This window comes from Neophocaena asiaeorientalis, unplaced genomic scaffold (assembly GCF_003031525.2).
Source record: "Neophocaena asiaeorientalis asiaeorientalis breed wild unplaced genomic scaffold, Neophocaena_asiaeorientalis_V1.1 scaffold757, whole genome shotgun sequence".
NCBI classification, from domain to species: domain Eukaryota; kingdom Metazoa; phylum Chordata; class Mammalia; order Artiodactyla; family Phocoenidae; genus Neophocaena; species Neophocaena asiaeorientalis.
The window spans coordinates 1,094,596-1,113,842 of record NW_020172686.1 but is presented as its reverse complement, the minus strand read 5'-3'; the positions used below and the strand labels follow the sequence as shown (position 1 = coordinate 1,113,842).

The 19,247-nt window shown below is 41.4% G+C and overlaps 1 protein-coding gene across 1 annotated transcript in view; it reads right to left on the bottom strand.

Moving 5' to 3' along the window:
- The window catches only part of LOC112396238 (zinc finger protein 84), a 95,339-nt gene that overhangs the window by 65,944 nt on the left and 10,148 nt on the right, over positions 1-19,247 (bottom strand). Inside the window, exon 4 of the mRNA XM_024739901.1 lies at positions 16,137-17,484. Coding sequence (XP_024595669.1) covers positions 16,137-17,484 — 1,348 coding nt within the window. The remainder of the gene's footprint in view (positions 1-16,136; positions 17,485-19,247) is intronic.

Genomic DNA, 19,247 nt, shown 5'->3' with positions numbered 1-19,247 from the left:
TGAAGTATAGTGATTTACAATGTCCTGTTAATTTCTGCTGTACAGCAAAGTGACTGTTCTCTATATGTACATATTCATACATATATTCTTTTTTTGAATTTTATTTATTTTTTTATACAGCAGGTTCTTATTAGTCATCAATTTTATACACATCAGTGTATACACGTCAATCCCAATCACCCAATTCATCACACCACCACCCCACCCCCTGTCCCTTTCCCCCCTTGGTGTCCATATGTTTGTTCTCTACATCTATGTCTCAACTTCTGCCCTGCAAACCGGTTCATCTGTACCATTTTTCTAGGTTCCACATACATGCGTTAATATACGATATTTGTTTATCGCTTTCTCACTTACTTCACTCTGTATGACAGTCTCTAGATCCATCCACGTCTCAACACAAGACTCAATTTCGTTCCTTTTTATGGCTGAGTACTATTCCATTGTATATATGTACCACAACTTCTTTATCCATTCATCTGTCAATGGGCATTTATGTTGCTTCCATGATCTGGCTATTGTAAATAGTGCTGCAATGAACATTGGGGTGCATGTGTCTTTTTGAATTATGGTTTGCACTGGGTATATGCCCAGTAGTGGGATTGCTGGATTATATGGTACTTCTATTTTTAGTTTTTTAAGGATCCTCCATACTGTTCTCCATAGTGGCTGTATCAATTTACATTCCCACCAACAGTGCAAGAGGGTTCCCTTTTCTCCACACCCTCTCCAATTATGGCTGGTTTTAAACTTTGTGGTGTGTATGTATGTGTTTATATTATCTTTCAGTTTACAAGTAGACTTCACTTTTCCCACTTCTTGCTGGGAACCCTACAATTAGCCACGCTTCTATTGTAATTTTGTCCTGTATTTTCCTTTCTACTCAAACATGTCCCAATTTCACCATTTTTCTTTATTAGACACTCATGTTATCTCTTTAGTTAGCTTGCAACCTCAAGTAATGGAAAATATTCTTGGGAATTGAGGCTGTAATGAGACTTTCCTCAAAATGATTCTCCCCAGATCTGCAGCTGGGACCTTACAATCCGCCAGCTGACTCCACAGCTTGCCTCACTGAGAGCTTGCTGATTTACCTCAATTCTTAAAGACGAAGCTCCCAAATTTCTGTTTTGAGAGTATTTTGGTGGAGGAGTTTCGTGGATGTACATATGAGTTGTTGGGAGGATACATAGGAAATGGGGGGGAAATTTTTGTGGGCTTTTTAATATATCAATTTGGCAAAAGCCACATCTTCAAAATATCTCTTAGAGATAAGACTTTGTCTGCCTTGGGCTCTCTGTGAAGGTTCTGTGTTAACACTAACAGAAGCTCTGTTTTTTATGAAAGCGTTCACAGAGGCTTTCCCATAAGGTACTTAGAAGGTTTCTCTTTTCTCTGAAGGGGTACACGAGGCACCCCCTTAGGTCTTTCTGAAACCTTGCCTAAGGATTTTACAGTCCCTGAGGACCTTTATCACTTTGAGAACACTTTAACTGGCTGAAAAGACTGTACTGGGCCACTGTCATTTCCTCATGGACTGGTTCATTTTTTAGCTCCTCTCTCTCCTCTCTCATTTTATTATAAGCAGTGAGAATAAGCCAGGTAGCACAGTAACACTGTGCGTAGAAAACTCTTAGCTCGGGACTTCCCCGGTGGCGCAGCGGTTTATAATCCACCTGCTAATGCAGGGGACACGGGTTCGAGCCCTGGTCCGGGAAGATCCCACATGCCACAGAGCAACGAAGCCCATGTGCCACAACTAATGAGCCCGCGTGCCACAACTACTGAAGCCTGCGTGCCTAGAGCCTGTGTTCCGCAACTAGAGAAGCCACTGCAAAGAGGAGCCCACGCACCACAACGAAGAGTAGCCCCCACTCGCCACAACTAGAGAAAGCCCGTGCACAGCAACAAAGACCCAACATAGCCAAAAATAAATAAATTAATTAATTAATAAAAAAAAAGAAAGAAAACTCTTAGCTCTACCATTTGAGGTCATTATGTTACCGAACCAAACTTGGGTCCACTTGCCCCGCACAGCAAAGCCAATCTACTGACACCAGTTTTGGTGAAGGAAAGGGCAACGCTGACTGCAGGCGCCCAACACGGGGCCAAGCAAGGAGCAAGGTTGGCTACTGCTTGAAAGACACCAACCCCTGATGGCTTTCAGGGAAAGGTTTTTAAAGACGGGATGAGGGAGGGGGGCTGTGGGGTGTGATCAGCTCGTGGACCTTCTTCTTATCGGTTGGTGGTGAGGTAATCGGGAGTCGGCATCATCAACCTTCAGGTTCCAGCCGGTCTGGGATATACGTGCTTGTGGGCAGCAGACAGTTAACTTCTCCCACGTGGTGGGGGTCTCAGTATCTGCAGAACAGCTCAAGGACATGGCTCAGCATAGTATCTACAGCCCTTGAGGAGGAACTAAAGACCTTTGACTTGAACAGCTAAAGTATTATTATTTTGTCTTGCTTGACTGTTTTCCCTCCTTTCTGCATTTTCTCACTTCTCTGGTTGCATTTGTTCTCTGGAACTTGGGGAAGGCCTAGGAGGCTAAAGGCTTTGCACAGACAAGAGGCAGGCAGGGCACTGGTCGGGGCGCTGTCCTGTTCTGGGAAGGTCCCACAGGCTCCTGCTGGGCTACGATTGGGTGCGTATCTATTTTCCATGTCCATTAGGCGACAGTATTGAGATACTTTCTGCCACTCATAACAAAGTCTCCTTTTCCCCATGTTCCCATAACACTCTTACGTCCCTTCAAGCCCCCATCAACAACTTCCTTGATGACCTTCAGGCTCTGCTAACACCCCTCCTAAGGGCCCTTCAGGCTTTCACTAACATTTTCCTCAAAAGTCTTCCAGATTCTGCTCACCACCCAGTGTCCAAACCAGTGGCAGATGTTTTAAGGTTTTGTTGCAGTAGCACCCAACTTCCAAGACCAAATTTCTATTCTAGTCAGTACTGCTGCCTAAAGCATGTCCCCAAACTATAGCATACGTAACAACAAAGATGTTACATCTCTCACGGTTTCTGTTGGTCAGGAGTCCCTGGAGGGTTTGGCTGCTGGTTTATGGTTCAGGGCTCCTCGTGCAATTGCTGTCCCTTGGTGGCTGGAGCTGGAAGGGGTGGCACTGGAAGATGTGGGGCTGGATGGGCACCTCTTTTTCTCCATGGAGCCTCAGAGCCTCTCTACATGGTTTCTCCACCGGCACTCTCTGAGGTTTCTCTCTGAGCACCACAGCCTGACAGGCTGCTCACAGGGCCGCCAAAGCTTCAAGAACACGTGTTCAAGCAAGGAAAGCAGAAGCACTTTCTCCACATTCTTTTAGCTACAAACAAGTAACCAGCCAACAGGACTCTCGGTGGGGGGAGTGTCACAGTCACATTGTAGAAGAGGATGCCAGCTGGGACATGTTGTCACAGTCAACTTTGGAAAACAAAATCTGCCACATGTGTCAATAACAGGTCCATTGTTGGTGATTTCATATAGTTCCACCTAATACAGACATATACAAATGTGTGGGGGAAGAAACCTGGATTCCATTTTATTCAGTTTTTCATCTATTACATTGACCTCTACTTTTTTTTCTACTGTGTCTATCCAATTTCGGTGTGAAGGTTATACAGGATTGTAAATGAATTTGAGAGTAATCTATCCTTTAACATTTTTCTAGCACTGCTGTATAACATGACGATCGAGTCCTTCACTGTTTGGTAAAATTTTACTGTTGAACAATCTAGGCTTGTTACATTTCAGTGAGGGTTTTTTTTCTTTCTTTCACTGAGGGGATTTTGACTACAGTTCAGTTTCTTTATTTGTGATTGATTTATTCAATCTCACTTTTTCCTGCTTGGTCAATTTTGGTAATGTATAATTTACAAGAAAATCGAAAATTTTAATCTAAATTTTCATATTTAGTGGCACATGGTTATTCTTAGTATTCTCATATAATTTAAAAAATCTAAATTATCTGTGTTTATGTCCCCTTTTTTATCTAATATTAGTTACAAGTACTTTCTCATGAATGTCCATGAATCTATCACCCAGTCTGAGAAACAGAAAATTACAAATCACTTGCAGCCTCTGTCTGCTGTTCCTCCTTTCCAACTCACTGCTTTCTCCACAGAGGTAGACACTATCCTAAATATTTTGCTTATCATTATCTTGCTTTTTCATTTCATCATCTATCACCTACACATGGGTGTCTAAATAATATATAATCCATTTCACTTTATTGGCCTTTAACTATGGTATTATATTATATACAGTCTTCTGAGAATGACTTTTTTTTTTACTCAATACTATGTATCTAGGATGTAAACATGTTATTTATTCAATTGTAGTTTATTTCATAGTTATAGCATAGTATTCTATTGATTGTATATAATAGTTTATTCATTCTACTTTTACATCCTTATTAGATTTATTTTGTATTAATTAAAAATTTTATCAAGATAATTGCAAGTTCACCTCCAGTATAAAATAAAATACAAAGCGATCCCTAATACACTTTGCCCAGTTTACCCCCAGCGTTAACATTTTGCATAACTACAGTATAATATCACAGCCAGAGTACTGACATCGATACAATCCACAAGACTTACTAAGATTTCCCCAGTTTTACTTACACACAGTTGTATGTGTATATGTATCAAGTTCTATTTGATTTTATCACCTGTGTATGTTTATATATCGATGACTACAGTCAAGATACAGAATAGTTCCAACACACAGAAAATTTATTGTATAATTTGATACTTTTGAAAATGAATTCATTTTATTAAATCCTATATTATAAAGTTTTTCTGGTGTGTAGAAGTAGAACTGACTTGGATATACTGACCTGACATCCAGTGACCTTGCTAAATTCATTTTTTCGTCCTAACTATATTATTTATAAATGATTTCATGCTGCTGAAAAGTTGAAAAAATGCCACAGAAATACAGAATTTAAAGAATTGTAAAGAATGCCTGATTGGTTCAAGTAGATGGACGTGCACTCAACCCCTCTTGCAAGAGCACCAGAATCACAACTAACTGCTGAACAATCATCGACAGGAAGACACTGGAACTCACCAAAAAAGATACCCCACATCCAAAGACAAAGGAGAAGCCACAATGAGACAGCAGGAGGGGCGCAATCACAGTAAAATCAAATCCCATAACCGCTGGGTGGGTGACTCACAGACTGGAGAACACTTATACCACAGAAGTCCACCCGCTGGAGTGAAGGTTCTGAGCCCCACATCAGGCTTCCCAACCTGGGGGTCCGGCAACGGGAGGAGGAATTCCCAGAGAAACAGACTTTGAAGGTTAGCGGGATTTGCTTGCAGGACTTCGGCAGGACTGGGGGAAACAGAGACTCCACTCTTGGAGGGCACACACAAAGTAGTGTGTGCATCAGGACCCAGGGGAAGGAGCAGTGACCCCCATAGGGACTGAACCAGACCTACCTGCTAGTGTTGGAGCGTCTCCTGAAGAGGTGGGTGGTGGCTATGTCTGAGCGTGAGGAAAAGGGCACTGGCAGCAGAAGTCCTGGGAAGTACTCCTTGGCGGTGAGCCCTCCCAGAGTCGGCCAATAGCTCCACCAAAGAGCCGGGTAGGCTCCAGTGCTGGGTCGCCTCAGGCCAAACAACCAACAGGGAGGGAACTCAGCCCCACCCAACAGCAGACAAGCAGATTAAAGTTTTACTGAGCTCTGCCTACCAGAGAAACACAGGGAGCTTGATCAAGCCTCGTAGATAGCCTCATCCACCAGAGGGCAGACAGCAGAAGCAAGAAGAACTACAATCCTGCAGCCTGTGGAACAAAAACCACATTCACAGAAAGACAGACAAGATGAATAGGCAGAGGGCTATGTACCAGACGAAGGAACAAGATAAAACCCCAGAAAGACAACTAAGTGAAGTGGAGATAGGCAACCTTCCAGAGAAAGGATTCAGAATAATGATAGTGAAGATGATCCAGGACCTCGGAAAAACAATGGAGGCAGAGATCGAGAAGATGCAAGAAATGTTTAACAAAGACCCAGAAGAATTAGAGAACAAACAAACAGAGATGAACAATACAATAACTGAAATGAAAAATACACTAGAAGGAATCAGTAGTAGAATAACTGAGGCAGAAGAACGGATAAGTGACCTGGAAGACAGAATGGTGGAATTCACTGCCATGGAACAAAATAAAGAAAAAAGAATGAAAAGAAATGAAGACAGCCTAAGAGACTACTGGGACAACATAAACACACCAACATTCACATTATAGGGGTCCCAGAAGGAGAAGAGAGAGAGAAAGGACCCAAGAAAATATATGAAAAGATTATAGTTGAAAAACTCCCTAACATGGGAAAGGAAATAGCCACCCAAGTCCAGGAAGTGCAGAGAGTCCCAGGCAGGATAAACCCAAGGAGAAACACACCAAGACAGACAGTAATCAAACTGACAAAAATTAGTCAAAGAAAAATTATTTAAAGCAATAAGGGGAAAATGACAACATACAACAGAGCTCCCATAAGGTTAACAGCTGATTTCTCAGCAGAAACTCTACAAGCCAGAAGGGAGTGGCATGATATATTTAAATTGATGAAAGGGAAGAACCCACAACCAAGATTACTCTACCTGGCAAGGATCTCATTCAGGTTCGACGGACAAATCAAAAGCTTTACAGACAAGCAAAAGGTAAGAGAATTCAGCACCACCAAACCAGCTCTACAACAAATGCTAAAGGAACTTCTCTAAGTGGGAAACACAAGAGAAGAAAAGGACCTGCCAAAACAAACCCAAAACAATTAAGAAAATGGTAATAGGAACATACATATCAATAATTACCTTAAATGTGAATAGATTAAATGCTCCAACCAAGAGACACAGGTTTGCTGAAAGGATACAAAAACAAGACCCATATATATGCTGTCTGCAAGAACCCCACTTCAGACCTAGGGACACATACAGCCAGAAAGTGAGAGGATGGAAAAAGATATTCCATGCAAATGGAAATCAAAAGAAAGCTGGAGTCGCAATACTCCTATCAGATAAAACAGACTTTAAAATAATGTTATAAGAGGGGCTTCCCTGGTGGCACAGTGGTTGAGAGTCCACCTGCCGATGCAGGGGACGTGGGTTCGTGCCCCGGTCCGGGAAAATCCCACATGCCACGGAGCGGCTGGGCCCGTGAGCCATGGCTGCTGGGCCTGCATGTCCAGAGCCTGCGTGTCCGGAGCCTGTGCTCCGCAATGGGAGAGGCCACAACAGTGAGAGGTCCACGTACCGCAAAAATAATAATAATAATAATGTTATAAGAGACAAGGACAGACACTACATAATGATCAAAGGATCAATCCGAGAAGAAGATATAACAATTATAAATATATATGTATCCAACATAGGAGCACCTCAATACATAAGGCAAATGCTAACAGCTATAAAAGATGTAAGTAACAATATCTCAATAAGAGTGGGGGACTTTCAACACCTCACTTACATCAATGGACAGATAATCCAGACACAAAATTAATAAGGAAACACAAGCTTTAAATGACACAGTAGATCAGATAGATTTAATTGATATTTATAGGACATTCCATCTGAAAACAGCGGAGTATGCTTTCTTCTCAAATGCACATGGAACATTCTCCAGGATAGATCACATCTTGGGTCACAAATCAAGCCTCAGTAAATTTAAGAAAATTGAAATCATATCAAGTATCTTTTCTGACAACAACGTTATGAGACTAGAAATAAATTACAGGGAAAAAATAAAAAAACACAAACAAATGGAGGCTAAATAATACGTTATTAAATAACCAAGAGATCACTAAAGAAATCAATAAGGAAATCAAAAAACAGCGACAGACAGACAAATGACAATGAAAACATGACGATCCAAAACCTATGGAATTCAGCATAAGCAGTTCTAAGAGGGCAGTTTATAGCAATACAATCCTACCTCAAGAAACAAGAAAAATCTCAAACAATCTAACCTTACACCTAAAGGAACTACAGAAAGAAGAACAAAGGAAACACAAATTAGTAGAAGGAAAGAAATCAGAGCAGAAATAAATGAAAAAGAAACAAAGAAAACAATAGCAAGGATCAATAAAACTAAAAGCTGGTTCTTTGAGAAGATGAACAAAATTGATAAGCCTTTAGCCAGACTCATCAAGAAAAACAGGAAGAGGACTCAAATCAATAAAATTAGAACTGAAAAAGGAGAAGTTACAATGGACACTGCAAAAGTACAAAGCATCATAAGAGACTACTACAAGCAACTCTATGCCAATAAAATGGACAACCTGCAAGAAACGGACAAATTCTTAGAGAGGTATAACCCTCCGAGACTGAATCAGGAAGAAATAGAAAATATGAACAGACCAATCACAAATAATGAAATTGAAACTGTGATTAAAAATCTGCAAACAGGGCTTCCCTGGTGGCGCAGTGGTTGAGAGTCTGCCTGCCGATGCAGGGGACACGGGCTCGTGCCCCGGTCCGGGAAGATACCACATGCCGTGAAGCGGCTGGGCCCGTGAGCCATGGCCACTGAGCCTGCGTGTACAGAGCCTGTGCTCCACAACAGGAGAGGTCACAACAGTGAGAGGCCCGCACACCAAAAAAAAAAAAAAAAAAATTACTAGCAAACAGGATCCAACAACACATTAAAAGGATCATGATCAAGCGGGATTTATCCCAGGGAAGCAAGAATTCTTCAAAATACGCAAATCAATCAATGTGGTACACTATATTAACAAACTGAAGAAGAAAAACCATATGATCATCTCAAGAGATGCAGAAAAAGCTTTTGACAAAATTCAACACTGATTTATGAATAAAAACTCTCTAGAAAGTGGGCATAGAAGGAACCTACCACAACATAATAAAGGTCATATAGGACAAACCGACAGCAAACATCATTCTCATTGGTGAAAAACTGAAAGCTTTTCCTCTAAGATCAGGAACAAGACAAGGATGTCCACTCTCACCACTATTATTCAACATAGCTTTGGAAGTCCTAGCCATGGCAGTCAGAGAAGAAAAGGAAATAAAGGGAACACAAATTGGAAAAGAAGAAGTAAAACTGTCACTGTTTGCAGATGACATGATACTCTATATAGAGAATCCTAAATGTGCCATGAGAAAACTACTAGAGCTAATCAATGAATTTGGTAAAGTTGCAGGATACAAAATTAATGCACAGAAATCTCTTGTATTCCTATACACTAACAATGAAAGATCAGAAAGAGAAATTAAGGAGACAATCCCATTCACCACTGCAACAAAAAGAATAAAATACCTAGGAATACACCTACCTAAGGAGGTAAAAGACCTGTACTCAGAAAACTGTATGTCACAGATGAAAGAAATCAAAGATGACACAAACAGATGGAGAGGTATACCATGTTCTTGGACTGAAAGAATCAATACTGTGAAAATGACTATACTACCCAAAGCAATCTACAGATTCAATGCAATCCCTATCAAATTACCAATGGTATTTTTTACAGAACTAGGAAAAACAATCTAAAATTTGTATGGAGACAGAAAAGACCCCGAATAGCCAAAGAGGTCTTGAGGGAAAAAAACGGAGCTGGAGGAATCAGACTCCCTGACTTCAGACTATACTACAAAGCTACAGTAATCAAGACAATATGGTACCAGCACAAAAACAGAAATATAGATCAATGGAACAGGAGAGAAAGCCCAGAGATAAACCCACGCACCTATGGTCAACTAATCTATGACAAAGGAGGCAAGGATATACAATGGAGAAAAGACAGTCTCTTCAATAAGCGGTGCTGGGAAAACTGGAAGCTACATGTAAAAGAATGAAATTAGAACACTCCCTAACACCATACACAAAAATAAACTCAAAATGGATTAGAGACCTAAATGTAAGACTAGACAATATAAAACTCTTAGAGGAAAATATAGGAAAAGCACTCTTTGACACAATTCACAGCAAGATCTTTTTTGACCCACCCTCTAGAGTAATGGAAATAAAAACAAAAATAAACAAATGGAACCTGATGAAACTTAAAAGCTTTTGCACAGCAAAGGAAACTATAAACAAGACGAAAAGACAACCCTCAGAATGGGAGAAAATATCTGCAAATGAATCAACAGACAAAGGATTAATCTCCAAAATACATAAACAGCTCATGCAGCTCAATATTAACAAAACAAACAACCCAATCCAAAAGTGGGCAGAAGACCTAAATAGACATTTCTCCAAAGAAGACATACAGATGGCCAAGAGGCACATGAAAAGCTGCTCAACATCACTAATTATTAGAGAAATGAAAATCAAAACTACAATGAGGTATCACCTCACACCAGTTAGAATGGGCATCATCAGAAAATGTACAAACAACAAATGCTGGAGAGGGTGTGGAGAAAAGGGAACCATCTTGCACTGTTGGTGGGGATGTAAAGTGATACAGTCACTATGGAGAACAGTATGGAGGTTCCTTAAAAAACTGAAAATCTAATTACCATATGACCCAGCAATCCCACTACTGGGCATACACCCAGAGAAAACCATAATTCAAAAAGACACATGCACCCCAATGTTCATTGCAGCACTATTTACGATAGCCGGGTCATGGAAGCAACCTAAATGACCATCGACAGACAAATGGATTAAGAAGATGTGGTACATATATACAATGGAATATTACTCAGCCATAAAAAGGAACGAAAATGGTCATTTGTGGAGACATGGATGGACCGAGAGACTGTCATACAGAGTGAAGTAAGTCAGAAAGAGAAAAACTAATATCTTATACTAACGCATGTACGTAGAATCTAGAAAAATGGTACAGATGAACCAGTTTGCAAGGCAGAAATAGAGACACAGATGGAGAGAACAAATGTATGGACACCAAGGGGGGAAAGTGGTGGGGGGAGGGTGGTGGTGGTGTGATGAACTGGGTGATTGGGATTGACGTGTATACACTGATGTGTATAAAATAGATAACTAGTAAGAACCTGCTGTATAAAATAAAATTAAGTTTAAAAAAAAGAATTGTAAAGAATTCCTAAATACCGTTTACTTATACTTCCCCAATTTTATTGCTTTACCACGTCTGCTTTCTCTGTAAAAGAACATATTTTTCGTGAAAGGTACGAGCATGAGTTGCAGATGTGAGTCCTCTATACTCCCCAGTGCTTCAGTATCTCCAACAATGTCATTCTATCATCTAGTGACCATAAAATTATCAAATTGAGGAAATTAACATAAATGTCGTACTATTACCTAATACACAAAACTTATACAAATTTCATCAATTGCCCAGATAATGTCTAAGAAACAAAATTTGGGTTCGGTGTGCAGTGCCCTGTCTCTTTAGCTCTTTTTTCACTGGAGCAGCCTTTCAGCCTTTTTCTTCTACAACCTCAACGTTTTTTAAAGTGCATGCCATTTTCATGGTAAATGGCTGTAACTTGTGTTTGCTAGATATTTCCTCACAATTTAGATTCAGGTTATGCATTTGGGGCAGGAATACTACAGAAATGACGTTGTGTCCTTCTCAGAGAATTACAGCAACAGTTCCCTGAAATTTGTTTGTACCAGTAGTGGCAATATTAGTTTTGATTGCTTAATTAAGGTGGTAAATGCCAGATTTCTCTTTTTCCAACTGTAATTAATAAGTATCTTGTGGGCAGATGTTTTGAAACTAATAAAATAACCTCTCATAAAGCTGTCACTCAAAAAAAAAACCCAAAAAACTGTCACTCACCCAGTTTTAGCATTCATTAATGATTCTTGCCTAAAACAAGTATTACTGTGCTGGCTACCAAATGGTCGTTTCCTTTCGTATTTATTGATATTCAACTGTTTAAAAGAGTTTTCTCCTCTTCCCTAGTTGTTTATACATTTATATATCTATATATCATTATGGATATATGGATTGTTATTTTATTCTTTGGGTTGTAACCTGTTATCATTATTTATTTGGTCCCAGTTTTGGCCAGTGTGTTAGAGCTGCTTGCAGTGTCCTTCGGGGCTTGTTCTGTGGCCTAGCATGTGCTCTGTGTGGAACAAAGTTCCATGTGTGCTTGGGGAGTCTGATGCAGTGGAGTAGAGCGCTCCACATGTCTGCTAGGTCCAGCTGGTTTAGAGTGTTCAAATTGCCTGTTTCCTTGCTGAATGTCATGGGTTGTATTGTTTCCCCCCGAAAAGAGATGTTGGAATCCTAAACCCCCACCTCAAAATCTGACCTTATTTAGAGACAGGGTCTTTACAGAGATAACTATGTTCAAATGAGGTCTTTAGGGTGGGCCCTGAACCAATAGGACTGGTATTCTTATAAAAAGGAGAAATTTGGACACAAAATAGACACACATAAGGAGAAAAATGATGTGAAGACACAATGGGAGAAGACGGAGACCTAGAAGTTGAAGAGAGAAGCCTGGAACAGATTCTCCCCTCACAGCCCTCAGGAGGAATCAACCCTGCTGGCACCTTGACTTCATACTTGTAGCCTCCAGAACTATGAAAAATATAAAAAATAAATTTGTTACTTAAACCACTCATTTTGTAGTACTCTGTTACCACAGCTCTTGCAAACAAATGAAGATTTTGGCTGGAAAACAGGGTGCTGCTTTAGCAAATACCTAAAAATGTGGAAGTGGCTTTGGAATTGGTAGAGGATGGAAGAGTTTTGAGGTACTTGATAGAAAAAGCCCAGGTTGCCTTGAGGACACTGTTGGTAGAAACACGAATGTTAAGGTAGTACTGGTGAGGTGCCAGACAAAAATGAGGGACGTGTTACTGGAAATCAGAGAAAAGCGGCAGAGAACTTGGCTGACTTGTGTTCTAGTGTTTAATGGAAGGCAGAACTTGTGAGTGATGAACTTGGATATTTAGCTGAAGAGATTACTAAGCAAAGTGTTGAAGGCATGACTTAACTTCTTCTGAGAATGTATTGTTAAACATAAAGGAACTAGGTCATGAAGATCTGGAAGACTCTCAGCTTACTCATATCACAAAAAACGAGAAAGCAAGCTCAGGAGAGAACACCAAGCATGTGGCCAGACGCTGCTTGCTCAAGAGATTATGGGTGTATGGCTTGTGAATCCAATTAATCATCTCAGCAGAAATGCTACCAACTTGGACTGAAGGGAACAGAGCAAGGTTGAAAGGAAGGAACTTTGTCAAACTTCTGAGATTCTACAGGCAGGAAACAGGCTGGAAACAGGCTGATAGAACCATCTAGCTGTGAACATAGGTTATCCTTAAAGCAAAGGGAAGAATGACCCTGAGGGCGGGGCCACTTCCTTGGTTCCAGAAGGTGAAGCCTTTTTAATTCCAGAGGGCTGGCCCACCATCCAGGGTTGAAGGGGCAGGGCCACCACCCCAGTGGGCTCAGAGGACAGAGTATTTAGACAAAGAGGGTTATTCTCAAGCCTTAACATCTAATGGAATTCACCCTGCTAGTTTTTGGACTTGGTTGGGACTCATAACACCCTTTTTCCTGATGATTTCTTCCTTTTGGAATGGGAATGTCTATCCCATGCCTATCCGATCATTGTATTTTGGAAGCAGATAACTTATCTGGTGTCACAGATTCACAGATGAAGAGGAACATTGCCCCAGGATAAATCATATCCCAAGTCTCACCCATACCTGATTTAGATGAGATTATGGACTTAGAGTTGATGTTGGAGTGGACTAAGATTTGGGGGGATGTTGGGCAGGGGTGAATGTATTTTGCATGTGAAAAGCATATGAATTTGGTGGGGTGGGGAGGGGCAGGAGGGCAGACTGTTATGGGTTGAATTGCATCCTGTCAAGAAAGACACTGGATTCCTAACCCCTAGTATCTCAGAATGTGAAGTTAATTACAGACAGGGTCTTTACAGAGATAATCAAGTTTAAATTAGATCACAGGGTGAGAACTAAGCCAATATGACTGGTATCCTTACAAGAACAGGAAATTTGGACACAGAGCTGGTAACAGCGAGGCATGGGGTACTGCAAGAATAAGCTGCCTCCTACAAGGTATGGTTCACGTTTTCACTGAAGGGAAGGGCCTCTACATCAGGAGTTAGTGGGTTCTGTGGGTAATACCGTGTCTGCCTCAACCATTCAACTCTGCCACTGCCGTGCAAAAGCAGCCGGACAGCAACACACAGTCAGATTGTGTCTGCCTGTGGTCCAAGGAAACTTGATGGATGGACACTGATATTTGAATTTCAAATAATTTTCTCATTTCATAAAAGTTTGGATCTTTTTAACCATTTAAACATGTAAAAGCTTCTTACTTGCCATCCATACAAATATGGGCTGCAATCTGTATTTGGCCTGCAGTCTGTAGTTTGCCAACATCTAGGCCATATCCCCGAGTGAAGAGCATACAGCGCAAGGTATATCACGAGTTTGCTAGGCTGAGTCCTCGGATACTTCTCAGATATCGCTACTCCAATTATCAAGAGACAACTTTTCTAATGCACGTTTACATAAGGGATTAGTGCGTACTTAAGGTAGATGACTCTAATTCAGCAAGCCAACTGTGTATTTGGTTTCCATCATCTCAACGCTACAGCTCTGAGTAAGCAATTATTTCAGCAATGTCAAAGCGTGGCTGAGTTCAGTACTCTGCCTTGAGATGAGATTCCAGGCCTTCAAGTCTGTCCTTGTTGTGTTTAAGAGCCAATGTAACCAGAATGAGGCATCTCATCTCCTGCCCCAGGTTTCCTCATTAATTTAAAACTCTTCTAGGACAATAGTTCCTCAGTATTCCCAGAATCTTACCAACAGGGGCCACAAGGTTCTTGGTGTACACAAGCAATAACACTATCTCATACTATGTACTAAAAAGTATCCACCTTGGAATATAAACAGGAATCTGACTTTCTTCTTGTCTCAGGAAAAAACCTAAACCACACACCCAGCTGTTCTTCAACAGTTTACTACCTACAGCTACTCCAGAACAACGACTTACCAGTTGAAGCCCTTCAGTGACAAGAAATAGGAACTCATTCTGCTTAACTTCAGCAGAAAACAGTATTTATTGAAAAGATGAGGAAGCACACAGAAGACCAGAAAACCAGGTTCAAAAGGGGCATTATCCAAAGTTATTCTGAGAAATCAAAACAGCAAGAACTAACTGATGGTCTCAGTAGAATTCTGGGACAAGAATGGGTTCCAATATTTCCCTGCTGGTTCATGGGAGACTGAAATCGAGATGCAAACTCCTGGAAAAGAGGCTCCCATTTCCCAACAACGGCAGAGTGCTCACCTGTGACTGGTGGAAAGGATACCCTGAAAGACCCACCGCAAGGGTGCACACACACAGGAGGGGTATTTCTCCAGAGAGATCTAAGCCGCTCTTACCAATCAATGCGGAACAGACACTGAACTGTTAAATATAATCAATGTTCATTATGGTGAGTGCTCTTAGGAAGCACCCCTGTTAACAACTGCCAGACCCACTTGCTGGATAAGTAAATTCATTTGGAATGAGAACTGAATCCTTTCATTTATTAAAAACTATATTATCTTAGTTATATTGCTAAGAAATAAAGAGACAACACTGATCCTTAGCATTTAATGTGGAGAATATTAGAGGGTGTTATTCCATAAACTATCAAATATAACAAGTTACATTTTAAAATAAAATACCAAAAATTTTTAAAACACTATTCAGTGTTACTCAGGAAAGTCACACTCCATACCTCTTAACCTTCAGAGTATGTTCCTTGCCATTTTCCTGCTATTACTCTAGTTACACATTAAAATAAAAAACAACTTTACTCTCTACCAAGACTTTCTTCAGCACCACATCTGGAATGCGACTCCCCATGTAACACAGCTTCCACGCGAAGTGCTTTCCTGATTTATTAAAGTTACAAGGGTTTCTCAATATGAATTCCCCACGTTAAATCTTCATAATCAGGCTACCACTTCTGATACAGTTACTGCTCCGTACTCCTGCAACTATTCTCTTGTATATAAAGATTTGTATGACTTACTTCTGAAAGCTTTTGCACATTCATTCCAAATATGATTGGCCTCTCTCTCGTATGACTAATTTGATAAAAGAGTATTTTTAGGACTTCCTGCCTCTATTATCCTCTGAAGTCTCCTGTGGATCAGCTTCTGTGAGAATGCTTCTAACATCTACTCCGCTCTGATTTCTCACTTGTGAGTTTTTCGATGTATACGAAGCCCTGAATTCCAGCAGAAGGATTTCCCACATTCAGAGCATTTCCATGGCTTCTCTCCTGTATGAACTCTCTGATGTTCACTGAGAGACGACTTTTGAGTGAAGGCTTTCCCGCATTCACTGCATTTGTGGGGTTTTTCTCCTGAATGAGTCTTCTGGTGTATCTGAAGTGACGCCTTCCTAGGATAGGCTTTCTCACATTCGCTGCATTCATAGGGCTTCTCTGTTGAATGAGTTCTCTGATGTATAATTAGCTGTGATTTCCCACAAAAGGCTCTCTCACAGAAGCTACACTCATAGGGTCTCTCTCCTGTGTGTGCTCTCCGGTGTATAACGAGGTATGACTTGCTGCTGAAGGCTTTCCCACACTCACTGCACCCATAGGGCTTCTCTCCCGCATGAGCTCTCAGATGCGCGGTGAGCTGTTCCTTCCTACCGAAGGCCTTCCCACATTCACTGCACTGATAAGGATTATTTCCTGTGTGAATTCCCTGGTGCACAACAAGTTGTGTCTTCATGCTGAAGGCCTTCCCACAATCCCTGCACTGATAGGGCTTCTCTCCCGTGTGCATCCTGATGTGAACGAGGAGATACGACTTACTCCTGAAGGCTTTCCCACAGTCACTGCATTTATGGGGTTTCACTCCTGTGTGAGTTCTCTGGTGCACAATGAATGGGGACTTCAGACTAAAGGCTTTCCCACATTCACTGCATTCATAGGGTTTCACTCCTGTATGGCTTCTCTGGTGTAAAATCAGCTGTGATTTCCAGCTGTAGGCTTTCCCACATTCACTGCAACCATAAGGTTTCCCTCCTGAGTGAATCTCCTGATGGACAATCAGCTGTGACCTGAATGAGAAGACTTTCCCACACTCGATACAGGAGTAGGGCTTCTCTCCTGTGTGGACTCTCTGATGAGCATTGAGGTTTGACTTGGCACTGAAGGCTCTCTCACATTTAGTGCATTCGTATGGTCTCTCTCCTGTATGAATTCTGAGATGTACAATGAGCTGTGATTTACAACGAAAAGCTTTCCCACATTCGTTACATACACAGTTTTTTTCTATACTATGAGTTCTTTGATGCTTAAGAAAATATGATTCATCACACCCATGAAACTGATCAGGATTCTGCCTTAGATAGCTTCTGGCTGAAGCTAAGTTTTGTGTCAAGCTTTTTCCATGTGTATTATATTTAAGGAGACTTTGTCTTGAAGAAATGTGGCTTTTGCTCAGATGAAGCTTTCCAAATGCATTACAAGCATAGCTTCTCTCAACACTTTCGAGTTCATCTTGATTTTTCTGGTACCATTCTTTCCAACCTTCTAGAAAAAAAAAACAAAAAACACCATATATTTAAAATCATAACACAAACCGAATATAGAACTAAAGGGCTTTAGAACTGCCATGTAATGAGTGTTTTTCTTTTGGTCCAGGCCTCTGACACACTGGTTTAAAAGAAATACTGGCCAAGTGCACACACATCACATAACCAAGCATGGGGGCAAGGGGAAGTGAATCAAACCAAAATAAGTCCCTTTACAGAAATGGGTAGCCGATTAGCAGTGATCAAAAATGTTTTTTTTAAAAATAGAAGTTTAAAAAATTTAGCCTGCACTTAGGAGCCAATGCCAACTATTTATGCCAATTTTATTATTGCAGGAGTTTACTCATAAAGTTAATTCACAGGATACAGAATAGCTAGGCATGACATGTAGGTAGGTACAATGAGACATTAAAAGAGAGACTGAGTGAGCCATAAGGAAAGTAAGGCAAAAGCATTCCAAACAGAAGGAAGAACAAGTGCAAAGCTCCTGGGGAAGGAACCTGTGTGGCATGGTTAAGGAACAGAACAAAGGCCAGGACAGCTGAGACCCCCTGAGTGAATAGAGCGAAGGCAGGAACCAGATTAGGCAAGGCCCCAGGAAAGAGTTTTCACCCAAAGGACTTTAATTAGAGGGGATCTCGATTTATCTTGTGCTTTTAAAAGATCAGTGGCCGTTACGTAAAAACGAATAGGAAAAGGGCAGAGAGCCAAATGAAGAGCCACTGCAGCAGTCCAGGATGACAGGGTGGGGCTGGCTGTCCTTCTGGAGCTGAGCAACGTGGACATACTTGGAGAGAGAACTAAGAAAGGTACTAATGGACTGGATGTGAGAACCCAGAGGAGGGGAGGACTTAGTAAGTCCTAGATTTGAGACTTGAGAAGCAGGTGGTGCTGCTCTTTGAGACTGAAAACACTGAGAGAGAGACATGTTCGGAGGAAAAACAAAGGACTCTGTTTTGGATCTTATTACATTTGAGATCATAGTTAAGTATCCAAATGGAGAAGCAGGTAGGCAGTTAGACCTCAGTTCAGTGCTCAGTAAAAAGTAGGCATCAACAGCACATACAAGGTATTAAATGACGTTGGGGATAACGTCTTCCAGGGAACACGTGTTAATTAAAAGGGATGCCAAAACAGCCCTGGAGCAGAAGACATTTAAGGTTGGAGAGGAGATGCAGAGAGAATGGGAAAGTCCATCTGTGAGGCCCAAACAGTGTGAAGATGACAGTGATAGCAAGACAAGGGTTAAAGGAAAGGAACAGCAGCAGGGTGCAGTCTGGACAGCAGCCGTCCAGACAAAAGCATTCCAAACAGAAGGAACAGCAAGTACAAAGCTCCTGAGGAGGGAACCTGCGTGGCATGGTTAAGAAACAGAACAAAGGCCAGGACAGCTGAGACCCCCTGAGTGAACAGAGTGAAGGCAGGAACCAGATTAGGCAAGGCCCCGTACACACTGTCTGTGTGTCAGCACCCGTCAGACACACAGCCTCAGTCACCCCCGTACACAACTGCTGCGCTGGGGGCCTCAGTAGATGTCCTGCTTTCTCAGGACTGCTTGCTAAACACTTTTCTGCCCAAAGTGGTGGGAAACCGGAGGAAGAAGAGCAATTTCAGAAGTGCCTTCCCACTTCTGCCACTGAGAATGCAGAGTGGGAAAGCCCAGGGGCACTCTCCTGCAAGCATATAAAGCTGGGACCAGAGCGCACGAAGAAAGGAGGAGGAGGATGGTGATTCTGCTGTTACAACACTGGGAGGAAAAAA